The 11,677-nt window shown below is 40.6% G+C and overlaps 1 protein-coding gene across 1 annotated transcript; it reads left to right on the top strand.

Moving 5' to 3' along the window:
• Positions 1 to 7,798: 7,798 nt before the first annotated feature.
• On the top strand, positions 7,799 to 10,686 carry LOC311110638 (zinc finger protein 503-like). Its single transcript, XM_084153179.1, has 2 exons — positions 7,799 to 8,334; positions 8,769 to 10,686. Exons 1-2 carry the CDS (start codon positions 8,092 to 8,094, stop codon positions 10,170 to 10,172), a joined length of 1,647 nt encoding a protein of 548 aa, XP_084009305.1. The 5' UTR covers positions 7,799 to 8,091; the 3' UTR covers positions 10,173 to 10,686.
• The last annotated feature ends 991 nt before the right edge of the window (positions 10,687 to 11,677 follow it).

The raw sequence follows: 11,677 nt of genomic DNA on the forward strand, positions 1-11,677 counted from the left end.
AACTATGATGATGATGACAGTTCAGTTACTAGGCTACCTCTGTGTAATAACTACTGGAGTGGAACTGGCACAGGTCCTCTTCTTATTTAAAATAAAAAATATATATAACTTCACCTTCAGTAGTTTTCCAAAAAGGTCACTGTTTTGTTTGGTTACTTGAGGTTTCGAATTTACTTCTTCCGCATGCTTCCTCCGAATCAGCTGATCGCATGCGGAAACGCGCTATTACTAGAATTATGGCAGCATGCGCTTGTGTCGCATTTTAGAGTGGTGGAGACCTGTCCTTAACCTAAAATGCCATAGGCCTATATTCTTAGTTATTGTTCCTGAACTGTGGTTGGATTTAGGTACGATATAGACTAGGCTAAGAGTTTGAATAAGATTGCATCTGGAACAGGTGATTGGTAGAATGCAAAGCACTGTAGCCTATTTACAATTAATCATGAGTGCAAGCCTTATAGGACGTGGGATTTACATACTTTGGTAGAATGCAAAACACGTAGCCTATTTACCATTAATCATCAGTGCAAGCCTTATAGGACATGGGATTTACATACTTAGCCTACTTACAAACTTTATTTGTTTGGGGTTCACTGGGAACTATTAGCTGGTACTGGTAGCCTGATTCACCTGCAATTGGTATCCAGCAGATCCGACCTGCTTGCTTACATTGCGTTTCATTGGAGTCATTCCACGTACCTTTCTGCCGTCAGGGGGAAATGCCCCGATGATGCCCAAATGCTCTGTCTAGACATTAATATGCCTCACTTGCGATATGGTTTTGGAGACATTCTGAACTTAAAGCGATGCTCCAGAGCTTTTGTAAAATTTCAGCCAGTAGTTTTGAAAGTAGTGCTCACGAGTTAAAACGGTCCCCCGAAAATGTTATACAATTGTGTACTATGTCATCCATTGTGTATGATATGTTACCTCCTGCAAAAAAAAAAAGGAATTCCAATTTTTACAATATGTTACGAATTTATAAGTGCTTAAGATCCCGGACTGGATCTTTAACTTGAATATCAGCTAGGAAAAAATGTCAAATACAAAAGATGCATTTACTGTATGCAGTTTAGAAAAGTTGCACCCCGCTGTGTTTTGAATAACACATGCTTCCAAACAGAAATATACAATGGTCCAATGGTAATGCAAGCACAAGGTTAGAGGATGTGTCGTAGCATACATCGACTGGAGGCATTGTGGAAACACAGCCGGGTGCAACTTTGCTAAAACTGTGTACAGTAAATGTATCTTTGTATTTTAAATGTTATTTCTGGCTGATATGAAAGTTAGGTTCCAAAGGTTTCCAAAATCGTATCGCAAGAGAGGATTATTAACATTTCTAAATGTTAAAACAGAGCGTCGCGATTGTAGTTCACATTGAGACTGCTGTGGTCCATATGTTCAACTAAGAGCCCAAGAGGGAGGACTGTATGTTCCCTTGGGTTCTCGAGAGCTACCTCTGTACCCAAATATTGGGAAGATCACAGGTTGAGAGCAGTTCATTACTAGTCCACCTAGAAATGGCTTTCCACCAGGGTTGGGGTCAATTCTGAATTTCTGAATTTAATTAAATTCAAACAATGAATTTGAATTGAATATGAATTGGCCACACCCCACATGAAGCCGAATTTGAATTGAAAGAAGTATAATTTAATTCAAACCAATTCAACTGAGACATAAAACTTGAAAATCTCATTCATTCCAGAAATATTTTATCTAAAGGATATTCCACTTATTAATGCAAAGAATACACATACCATTTCAAATATTAGTTTGATTATAACTAAAAGATGTCAAACAGTATTTTTCTTTGTCATAAAATGTTAGATTGTTCCCTTCTATACTGCAGTGTCTGATCTAATGCATATTTAAAAACATTAATGGAATTATGAATTATTATAGATAACCCACAACATGATCTTACAATATTTCCAGACCACTGTAATTATTTAACATTGTTTTAGGAGAATGAGTTAGAATTTTTTTTTCAACCTTATGGTATTGGTAACCATACATGATGTCAAAATTAAGAATGAATAAGCCATTTGAATTTAATTTAATCAAAGATTGTCTATTATATTGACAAGATATTCGAGTAACCTCTCTAACAATGGAAATATATGTCCTCAAAGATGGAAGGCAGGCATGAGGAGGCGAGATCAGGTGGGACCGTTCTAGCCAATGAGAGGGCAGATACGCATGTAAACAGGCCATGGAGATGTATAGAAAACTCCTCTTTGTATCTGTGCCATTATAGCGTCTGTGACAGCTTGGCCAACGCCATTGAGGCTATCGCCATTTTAAAGTAGTCAATTTTCTTCTTCTTCATTGGCTGATTGCTCCCAATTCATAGGAATCCCCACCCAGTTGACTACTTTAAAATGGTGGAAGCCCTCAATGGCAATGTCCATGCTAAAACGGGTTATATCCATGATGAGTTCTACAGGCACAACTCCGATATAAAGTTGTTGGGGGTTTTTTCAGTTTCCAAAATGCCCCATCAGTGCATTCGTAACAACCTAATTACAAAGCTTCTATTCGATCAAATAATCCTCACGTAGCAAATTAGCTATTACATTTGTTTGTTGACCAAATTTGACTCTAATTGACCTCCATACAAAAATTCCTCACCTTGTGGGCTTATTTTCGTGGACAGATTTTGGGCAGAGTAAAACCTCTAGCTTTGCCTCTTCCTCTCTGATTGAATTAAATTCTACTTCCTTTAATTTAAATTATATTCAAATTCTGCTTCCTGTGGGATGTGGCCAATTCAAATTCAAGAATTGAATTGGAATTAAAGAGCAATGTGTACCTCAATTCAGAATTGATGCCAACCCTGCTTTCCACAGTAGATCTTGTTTTTGGGTGATATTGAAGATAAACAACAAAGAGAAACTTTGGATGCAATACTTTAATAGTTTGACGGTAAGAACCGCATGCTCTTTCCTCTCACCTGTGCTCTTACTGCTCATCACCTGTGTACCCCTACCCATGTGACTAGTGACCTAGACCTCCGGTGAGAGTGCCTCTAGTGTACAAAACAAGTTAAAATACCCCTAGATAGACAAGATAAACACACAACACATGAGCACATAAACAGGACAAAATGGCTCCTAAATACTAGTTGAACTCATAAAAAATTGTAATAGTGCCTTGTAATAACACAACCCCTGCACAGGTGGATCCGACCTATCCATGTTGGTTATTCAGAAGGTATGTTAGGGACGTCATGTTAGATCCTCCCAGACGCGGAAAATCCTCTATCTACTCTGCCCAGCTCTCGAGGCTCCACTGCTGGAAAACACGCGTGCTCCAGTCGTTACATTTGTAGCCTACTATGTCGCACTATTTCATATTGTAACAATGTAACTGATAAATGTATTGGGTGATCTTTACAATGCAACATTAGTAAACAAAGTATTACGTTTGCGCAGTGTTTTCACAGATCTGTCATTTCACTTCGGAACATGTTGTTGTTAGTCTTTTATGTCAGGTAATGTGGTTCTATGCGCCCTTTTTAATCTTTTACCTCTGATAAAAATGTGTACCCTACGTTTGTTCTCCACCGTGCATGCTTTTTCCTGGTAGATAATATAGCCAATTTTTCTAGTTCCATTGACTGAGAAGCTATGATAAAATATCGCTTTGGGAGTTGTCCATAGGCTACTCTTTCAGCAAACTCATTGGATGCAAAAAATAAAATAATGGATGCGAGAGCTTATTCGCTTGATTACTACAGAAAAGTATGTAAGTCATATTGCAAAACAAAAAAACAGTCTTCAATATAGTCGGCGACAAACTCACTGGCTGTGCGTCATTGAAAAGGTATTTAACGTTTTTCGGTTTTAAAAGTAGGCTATTACATTTGCATAATTCCAAGACTCCCTATATATGGGAATGGAAACCTTAATTCTAAACCCAATGTAATGTAATATTTTAAATGTTGCCTTCGCTGCCGCACCTCTGCTAAGGAGGCATATAGCCTCGTGCAGAGCTGAAAGTCCACAACATACAGCCCAAGCTACTCTCGTGCTGCTTTAAATAATTATATTTACATATAGGGAGTGATTCATAAACAGGTCGCGGTTATGAAGTATATGGGGACTTTTAAAACGTTCTATTTAAATATCATGAATTATGGCCGGGAAAAATGTGTTTCCATTTAACGGTAATATCGAGTATTTGTAGTCTGGTGTAGAAGCTCATTCGTCATACGGACAATAAAGAGGGGTTTCGCTTGACACTGGGAATTTATGGTTGCCCTTCTTTGCCATAATAACTCACGTATTGTGTCACGGGCTGTCAGCCCTTGCAGAAAACAGTTAGGCTGCTGTTTATCAATCATATATCTTTGCATATTGTGAAACGTTCTCTTCCTGTTCTGCCAGACAGGAATAGAAAGAGAGGGCCGTTTTCTCATTCTTGTTGTACTTCAAAGTCCACAGCATTTAAGGGCCACGGGAAAAGTATATGTGTACGACACTTTCTTGCTTAGTTATGTTTCCACTTTGGTATGTCTACCTAAATAAATATCACAACGTAATTTAATTTATTTATGTTCCTATGTTGTAATTTGTCAGTAATGGATTTAATGCAGTTTTGTGCACACTGGGTAATGAGGAAGGTATTCACAAATTGCATTCAGTATGGCTTGGAAATAAAACGAGTAGGCGGCCAGTACGTTGCAATAAACTTTAGTGAACTATTAACCGAAAAATATATGTATGGCTTAAAATGTAAATAATAAATCAGATAAAAAAATAGACATTAGGCTACAATGTAAATTCATGTTAGATATTGCCTTTATATTCTAGGCCTCAAAATATACAACATTGATAGCAGTTTATGACTATAGCAGTTTTTGCTTCTGCGGTAAGGCCATTCATTATATGGTAAGGCTTCAATAGGCTGCAAGAAGTTGAGTTTCATGTGAATAGGCCTTTAGGCCAATGTTGACATGCAGTGACACTTGAGTAGCCTACAAAATAAAATAATTCACGTCATATTCTGTCTATAATTCCCATATGGTTAAACTATCAATTACATATTTTACATTTACATTTAAGTCATTTAGCAGACGCTCTTATCCAGAGCGATTTACAGTTAGTGAATGCATACATTATTTTTTTCCCTACCCCCTGTGGGAATCGAACCCACAACCCTGGCGTTGCAAACGCAATGCTCTATCAACTGAGCTACATCCCTGCCGGCCATTCCCTCCCCTACCCTGGACGACGCTGGGCCAATTGCGCGCCGCCCCATGGGTCTCCCGGTCGTGGCCGGCTACGGCAGAGCCTGGATTTTACACTCTGGTTCAATTTTTTTTATAAAAAACAATGTTACCAATTAGGCTATCATATAACTTCAAATACATATCCATAGTTTTCCTATAGCCTGTCATTTTACCAAAATTCTTTGAAGGCCTAAAATAAATATATTTACTTTTCCAGCAGTTTTTCTTCCCCCCTGTGATTGTCCACTCCAGGTTTTCTTGCTCTCCAAGATGACCTGTCAAACGGATTACCACAGAGAGAGATTAATGGCGGAGGCGGGTTGCAATAATAATCGTTTTGTTTGAAGTGACAACTTTGATAGGCGTTGATTTACTTACAAACTGATAGGCTTTTAATTGAGCGCCTCTATCCCGATTGAGATGAAAAGAGACCCGCATTTAAAGGCTGCCCGATTCCCCCTGAGCCTCAATACTGATTAGCCATCTCAGCGGTGAATAGTTCATGGCATTTTAAACTCCTTTTCTCAGCGCTCTGACACACCATTTCTCTTTTATTTATGTTCAGTCACCCCTCTTTTCTCCCTCTTAAATAAAATAAATCATTTTCATTGTATGTAAATAAAATCGAGTTGACATCAATGTAAAATGTCTGGACTACTTGTTTGTTCCCTTTTATTTGTCATTCTTGTTGGGGAGATAATGTGCCAGAGGAGAAATACATTTTTTTTTTTTTATGATATGTGTAGAGGTACGTTTGGATCTGTGAGGGAAAGTGGTTTGGATCTGTGAGGGAAAGTGGTTTGGATCTGTGAGGGAAAGTGGTTTGGATCTGTGAGGGAAAGTGGTTTGGATCTGTGAGGGAAAGTGGTTATTGTTCGCCTTTGCTGAGAACCCAGGACATCATGTTTCACTCAGTAATGTGCAACTTACATGTTGACGTGTGTTGGATACGCGCTGCCCCTGCCCGGAGAGACTTTGTTATGGGGAACTTTGCCCTCCACTAATAACTGCGTTGTTCATATTGGTTATTCAAAAACAATTGAAATGCTCGCATATAGCCTACTAAGCAACACTGCTAGATTGCCATTTAAAACACTTTCTGGTCACATTTCAACCAATTCACATTATTACATTTTAATGTAATTTTAGCCATAAAGTTTCCCTTATATAGGCTAAACGTAGGTGAGTCCATTACCAATTAATGTCCTTACACAGGAACATGAACATTACTGAAATATAATAGTAGACATTCACTTTGAACTATTTCTGACAAATTAACTAACATCAGAGCACTAAAACTCCATGGCTTGTTTAGTGCCGTTTGGGACACATTCCTCGTTTGAAGTATTTGACAGGGAGGGAAAACCTTGAAAAGGCTTAATTTATGGCGCGTTCATGCGCTAGTTTGAACTAGGAACTCGGAAATCTCCGAATTGCTAACTAGGTGAACGCGGCACGTGTATAAATAATTACAATAGTTAGCAAGTAGGACATGTCCGAGTTCCGACTAGCACATGAACGTGGCATAAATCCAAGCGAATCTGCGACTGAGCTGAGCTCTCGGTCGCTGTGTTTAAGGATAACCTTATACAATGTCTTTAGTTTAGCCTCGCCCTTTCATTTCTGCTCAAGTCAAGATCCTTATTAATTTTCAAATACCGTCCTAAATTCCATGTCAATTTATGGAGAAATCAGGAAAATAAGCATACTCTAGCGCGTTGCAGTCTGCATATTGTCGATGCGTATATACAAATTGAAGGAAGATTTATTTAGTCCAAATTAAGTCTCTTTTCACAGATGCCTCTGTCTTTCCATTTGTCCGTTTCCCCCATGCAGCTATGCTCGCATGAAATCAGCTACAATAGCTGACAAATCAAGGTCGGATTGACAGCCCCTGACAAATAACTGATTGATTGCGGTGGAGCAGAATTGACAGTTGACGGAGGGGTGGAGATGGACATAGAAGTGCGGTGTATATTATAGGCTACTGAAAACATGTGACATTCTCATCCCTCCATCACTGAATTGGTCTGTTCCTGTCAACGCTTGTCTGATTCGAGCTGAAGTGGTTGATCTTCTGGTTGTGGGATATAATTCACATTGGAAAATGTCTGTGTAGCCACATCGCCAACCTATTATTTTACCAAATACCTTTAAATTTTAGTCATTTAGCAGACGCTCTTATCCAGAGCGACTTACAGTTAGTGAGTGCATACATTTTCATACTGGCCCCCCGTGGGAATCGAACCCACAACCCTGGCGTTGCAAACGCCATGCTCTACCAACTGAGCTACACTGTTTTGAAAAAACTTGCGTCTATATACAGTACTTTTTCAGACATTGAAACAAACTAAACAAGCCTTGCCCTGCCCTGCTTCGAGGATGGTGAGAGCGAGCACAACAACCCAACTATTCCTCCCTATCTCCTCCCTAGCGCTGTAAAAATAGAGGAGAACGTCACATCCCCTTGACCCTCCAATCACCTCAGGGTCCCATTTGATTGGAAGGCGGCAAAGGCTTTAATCTCGGACTAATTCAGATGCTTTTGAAGTGAACATTTTTACCAGTTCGTACTTTGGGAGTATAGAGAGCGGACTTGCCGGGAGACACAGAACGCGCTATGCCTATGATGCAAGACGCAGCCACGGATCCGCGATAACATCGCACTCACTCTCCCTGTCTCTTCTTCCTGCGTACCAGCCGCACCTTCTTCTTTTCCTCTCACTATACGGATTATTACACGCAATACCACCACTTTATTCTCTCTTGATTTTCGAGAGAGGTTGTCATTGCTTTTCGCCTTTCTTGATGAATCTGATAAATGCATTACCGACTAATTTCGTGAGAATTAGGACATGATCACATCGCCCTCGGTGTCTGCTCTGAGCAATAGTAGTACTCATCTCGTCTGGGAGAGCATCGACTCTCGGAATAACATCAACAAGCCTTTTCTTCATTCCGTTCCCCCATCGGACCATCTACGGCAAGCTAACAGAGTCCCCATCAAGGTTTTGAGAATGCTTACGGCACGATCAGGACACATTTTGCACCCAGAGTATCTTCAACCGTTACCATCTACCCCGATTAGCCCTATTGAGGTAAGATTCTTTTTTTTTAAACAACTTAAAATAGCTGAATGAATGCGTAAAAGTTTAATGTTTTTGTTGTTTTGTAACCATTACTAATATAAACGGTTATCCCGGAATGTAGCACAGGAAACAGCATAGAATAAACTACTTATTATATCGAAGTGGAAATGTGGGCTATTCTATTATAGAGAGTACTGGTGAAATACATTTTTATAAATGTAGGAAATGTTAATCGTACTCTTAGAGCTCGGCTATTCTCTCGCGTAAAAGCTGCGCATTGCGCACTACTCTTTTTTGGGGGGTGGGGGTGGGGGGGTGGAGAAGGGCTCGGACATTCTGTTTGCTGGATGCATTTCGACCAAAAGTCTAATATTGTTTGAGACTGTTTTTATATTTTTTCACTGCTCAATTTGTAAATATCGGTCTTGTTGTTTTCTCTACAGCTAGATGCCAAGAAGAGTCCGTTGGCACTGCTGGCGCAGACATGCTCTCAAATCGGTAAACCGGACCCACCTCCCTCCTCCAAACTATCCTCTGTTACATCAAATGGATCTAGTGACAAGGAGTCAAAATCCGGTCCATTAAAAATGAGCGACATCGGTGTGGATGACAAATCTAGCTTCAAACCCTATTCGAAACCGTCCGATAAGAAGGACTCGTCCTCGGGCGTTTCGAGTGGAGAGAAGACTGGTTTCCGAGTACCTAGCGCCACCTGTCAGCCGTTCACGCCACGGACAGGCAGCCCCAACTCAAGCACTTCTGCCTCTCCCATGCCGTCAGAGGGGAAGTGTGGAGACAGGGAGGACAAGAAAGATTCAGATTGTAATAAAAATGGCACAACGGACGGATCTGGAACCACTAACAGCCACAGCAGGATAAGCGTGAGTTGCGGTGGAATTAACGTGGAGGTGAACCAGCACCAGGAGACAACGCCCGGGTCCAAAGCCCCGTCTTCGGAATCCTCCTCTGTAACCTCCGTTTCCTCAGCTTCCGGACTGGGGTCAGGACTTGTAGCCCCAGTCTCTCCTTACAAACCGGGTCAGACAGTTTTTCCCCTACCGCCTGCTGGCATGCACTACCCCGGGAGTTTAGGGGCCTACGCAGGTTATCCCCAACACTACCTTTCCCACGGCGGGAGCCTGGTTAACGCACAGTTGGCCAGCATGGGCTGCAGTAAGACCGGATCCAGCCCGCTGGCTGGGGCCTCCCCACCCTCCATCATGTCAGCCAGCCTGTGTAGAGACCCTTACTGCTTAAGTTACCATTGTGCCAGCCACTTAGCGGGTGCTGCCAGTGCCTCACAGCAGTGCCACGACAACGCGATGAAATCCGGGTACCACCACATGTACCCGACACACCTTTTGCACGGCATGCACTCCTCTCCGCAGTCGTTCAGTGGACACCCTTTGTATCCGTATGGTTTCATGCTCCCCAACGACCCCCTTCCTCACGTCTGTAACTGGGTGTCAGCGAACGGACCCTGCGACAAGCGTTTCTCCTCTTCCGAGGAGCTGCTGATCCACCTGCGGACGCACACCGCCTTCACCGGGGCGGAGAAGTTGATATCGGGTTACCCTAGTTCCTCATCGTTAGCTAGTGCTGCGGCTGCCGCTATGGCGTGCCACATGCACATGCCGCAGTCAGGAGGCCCTGGAAGCCCCGGGACACTGACCCTGAGGAGTCCGCATCACGCGTTGGGACTAAGCAGCCGTTACCATCCGTACTCCAAGAGCCCCCTGCCTACCGGAGCCCCTGTCCCCGTCCCCGCAGCTACCGGGCCATACTACTCCCCCTATGCACTGTACGGCCAGAGACTCACCACAGCATCAGCGCTGGGATACCAGTGAAACACACTTGACTTTTGAAAAGTTTATAGTTATACAAATGCAAATATAAAGACTTTTATATCAACGCTCCATCTATGGACAGGATCCGTGGACTGTATTTATTTGTGTCGGTTGAAAGCGGACGATAATAGCTACAAATGGAAGATATTGAGAGACTCAAAGTGCATTATGTTTAAACTGAACTCTATAGGTAAAATGAAAACACATGGTAGAATACTAATAAAATAGAGGTTTTCATTTTGATGTTCATTTGAAATTGCTATGATTGTATTGTTCTTATTTAATGTCTCATTGAAAAGAAAATAATTGACTTGCATGTTTGTTTCTTAAAATCCCAAATTGTCCACATTTTAAATTGCCGTTATTTTTCAGGTGGTATTTTTTTTGTATGTATTCTGGAAAAATAAGAAACAATTCTGTTCCATATTTCCGTGTGCCTCCTTTTATGATAACAACAATACCTACATTTTTAACATGCTATTTCATTAAACAATTTCTGGTTTCATTATGATTTAAAATGGACATTATGAGATGTGCTGATTTGGGAAGTTAATCTTATTAACTGGTTGCCTATACAAAAAACTACACCGTTATTTACAGAGTAGGCTGTTTTTTTTATTTATGTTCACTAAAGTGCACTTTATTTCTAGAACATCTCTAGAGTTAAATTTTATTTTTAGCATGATCCATTGTTTTAAACTAAATAATTTGAATTCTTGAAAGTTGAAACACTGGGCTATTTTAAAACTAAACACACACCTTTGAAATCGAATGCAACTAAGATTGGACATTATTTCAACAATAGTGTATAGCTTGCTGAACGTCATGATTGAGTGTGTGAGCGCCGTGTAGTTTGTCTGCGTGTTCTAAAACGAGATACATCCATCAAAGCATGTTTAATAATTGTTGATTGATGATGAGCTTTGACATTATTGCTGTAGTGATTGGATTGAGAAGGTCATTTCCAAATAAGTATTATTGGCTAAATATAGTTTTAAACCTATCTTCAATGTTTGATGATGCACAAAAATGATGTCTCTTGACATTGCCAGGTTAATAGGGATTCCCTCGAGCAACAAACAGAGCGCCTCCTTTTGAAATGCGTTCATCAAGGTATTTGTTGATCTAAATTGAATTTATAATATGTGTCTCAATATTCACGAGTCATTTAAGATGCATTAATTATGAATATAGCATATCTTACTAAAAACAGATACGGCAAAACTCTATAAGTGAATAATATTGTTTAGGATTACATAGGGAGCATTACGCATACCTGATTTTAGAACGTCTCTTTCTATAATCTAAATAACTGTTTCCACTTTGGTCCCACTTCAATATAGTTGGTTAAAAATAACTGATGATTTTAGAGACATCCGACTGGGCGCAGACATCAATTTAACGTCTATTCCACGTTGGTTCAACATAATTTCATTGAAATCAAATAACATTGGTCCATACACATATTTAGCAGATGTTATTGCGGGTGTAGCAAAATGCTTGTG

Source organism: Coregonus lavaretus (assembly GCF_964263955.1).
Source record: "Coregonus lavaretus genome assembly, chromosome: 36".
Taxonomy (NCBI): domain Eukaryota; kingdom Metazoa; phylum Chordata; class Actinopteri; order Salmoniformes; family Salmonidae; genus Coregonus; species Coregonus lavaretus.

What these genes read in the sequence shown, in the direction of transcription:
- LOC311110638 (XM_084153179.1), top strand. Translation starts at nt 8,092, where the DNA reads ATGATCACATCGCCCTCGGTGTCTGCTCTGAGCAATAGTAGTACTCAT. An exon ending in CCCCGATTAGCCCTATTGAG is followed by an intron (nt 8,335 to 8,768) that starts GTAAGATTCTTT and finishes TTTTCTCTACAG; the next exon opens with CTAGATGCCAAGAAGAGTCC.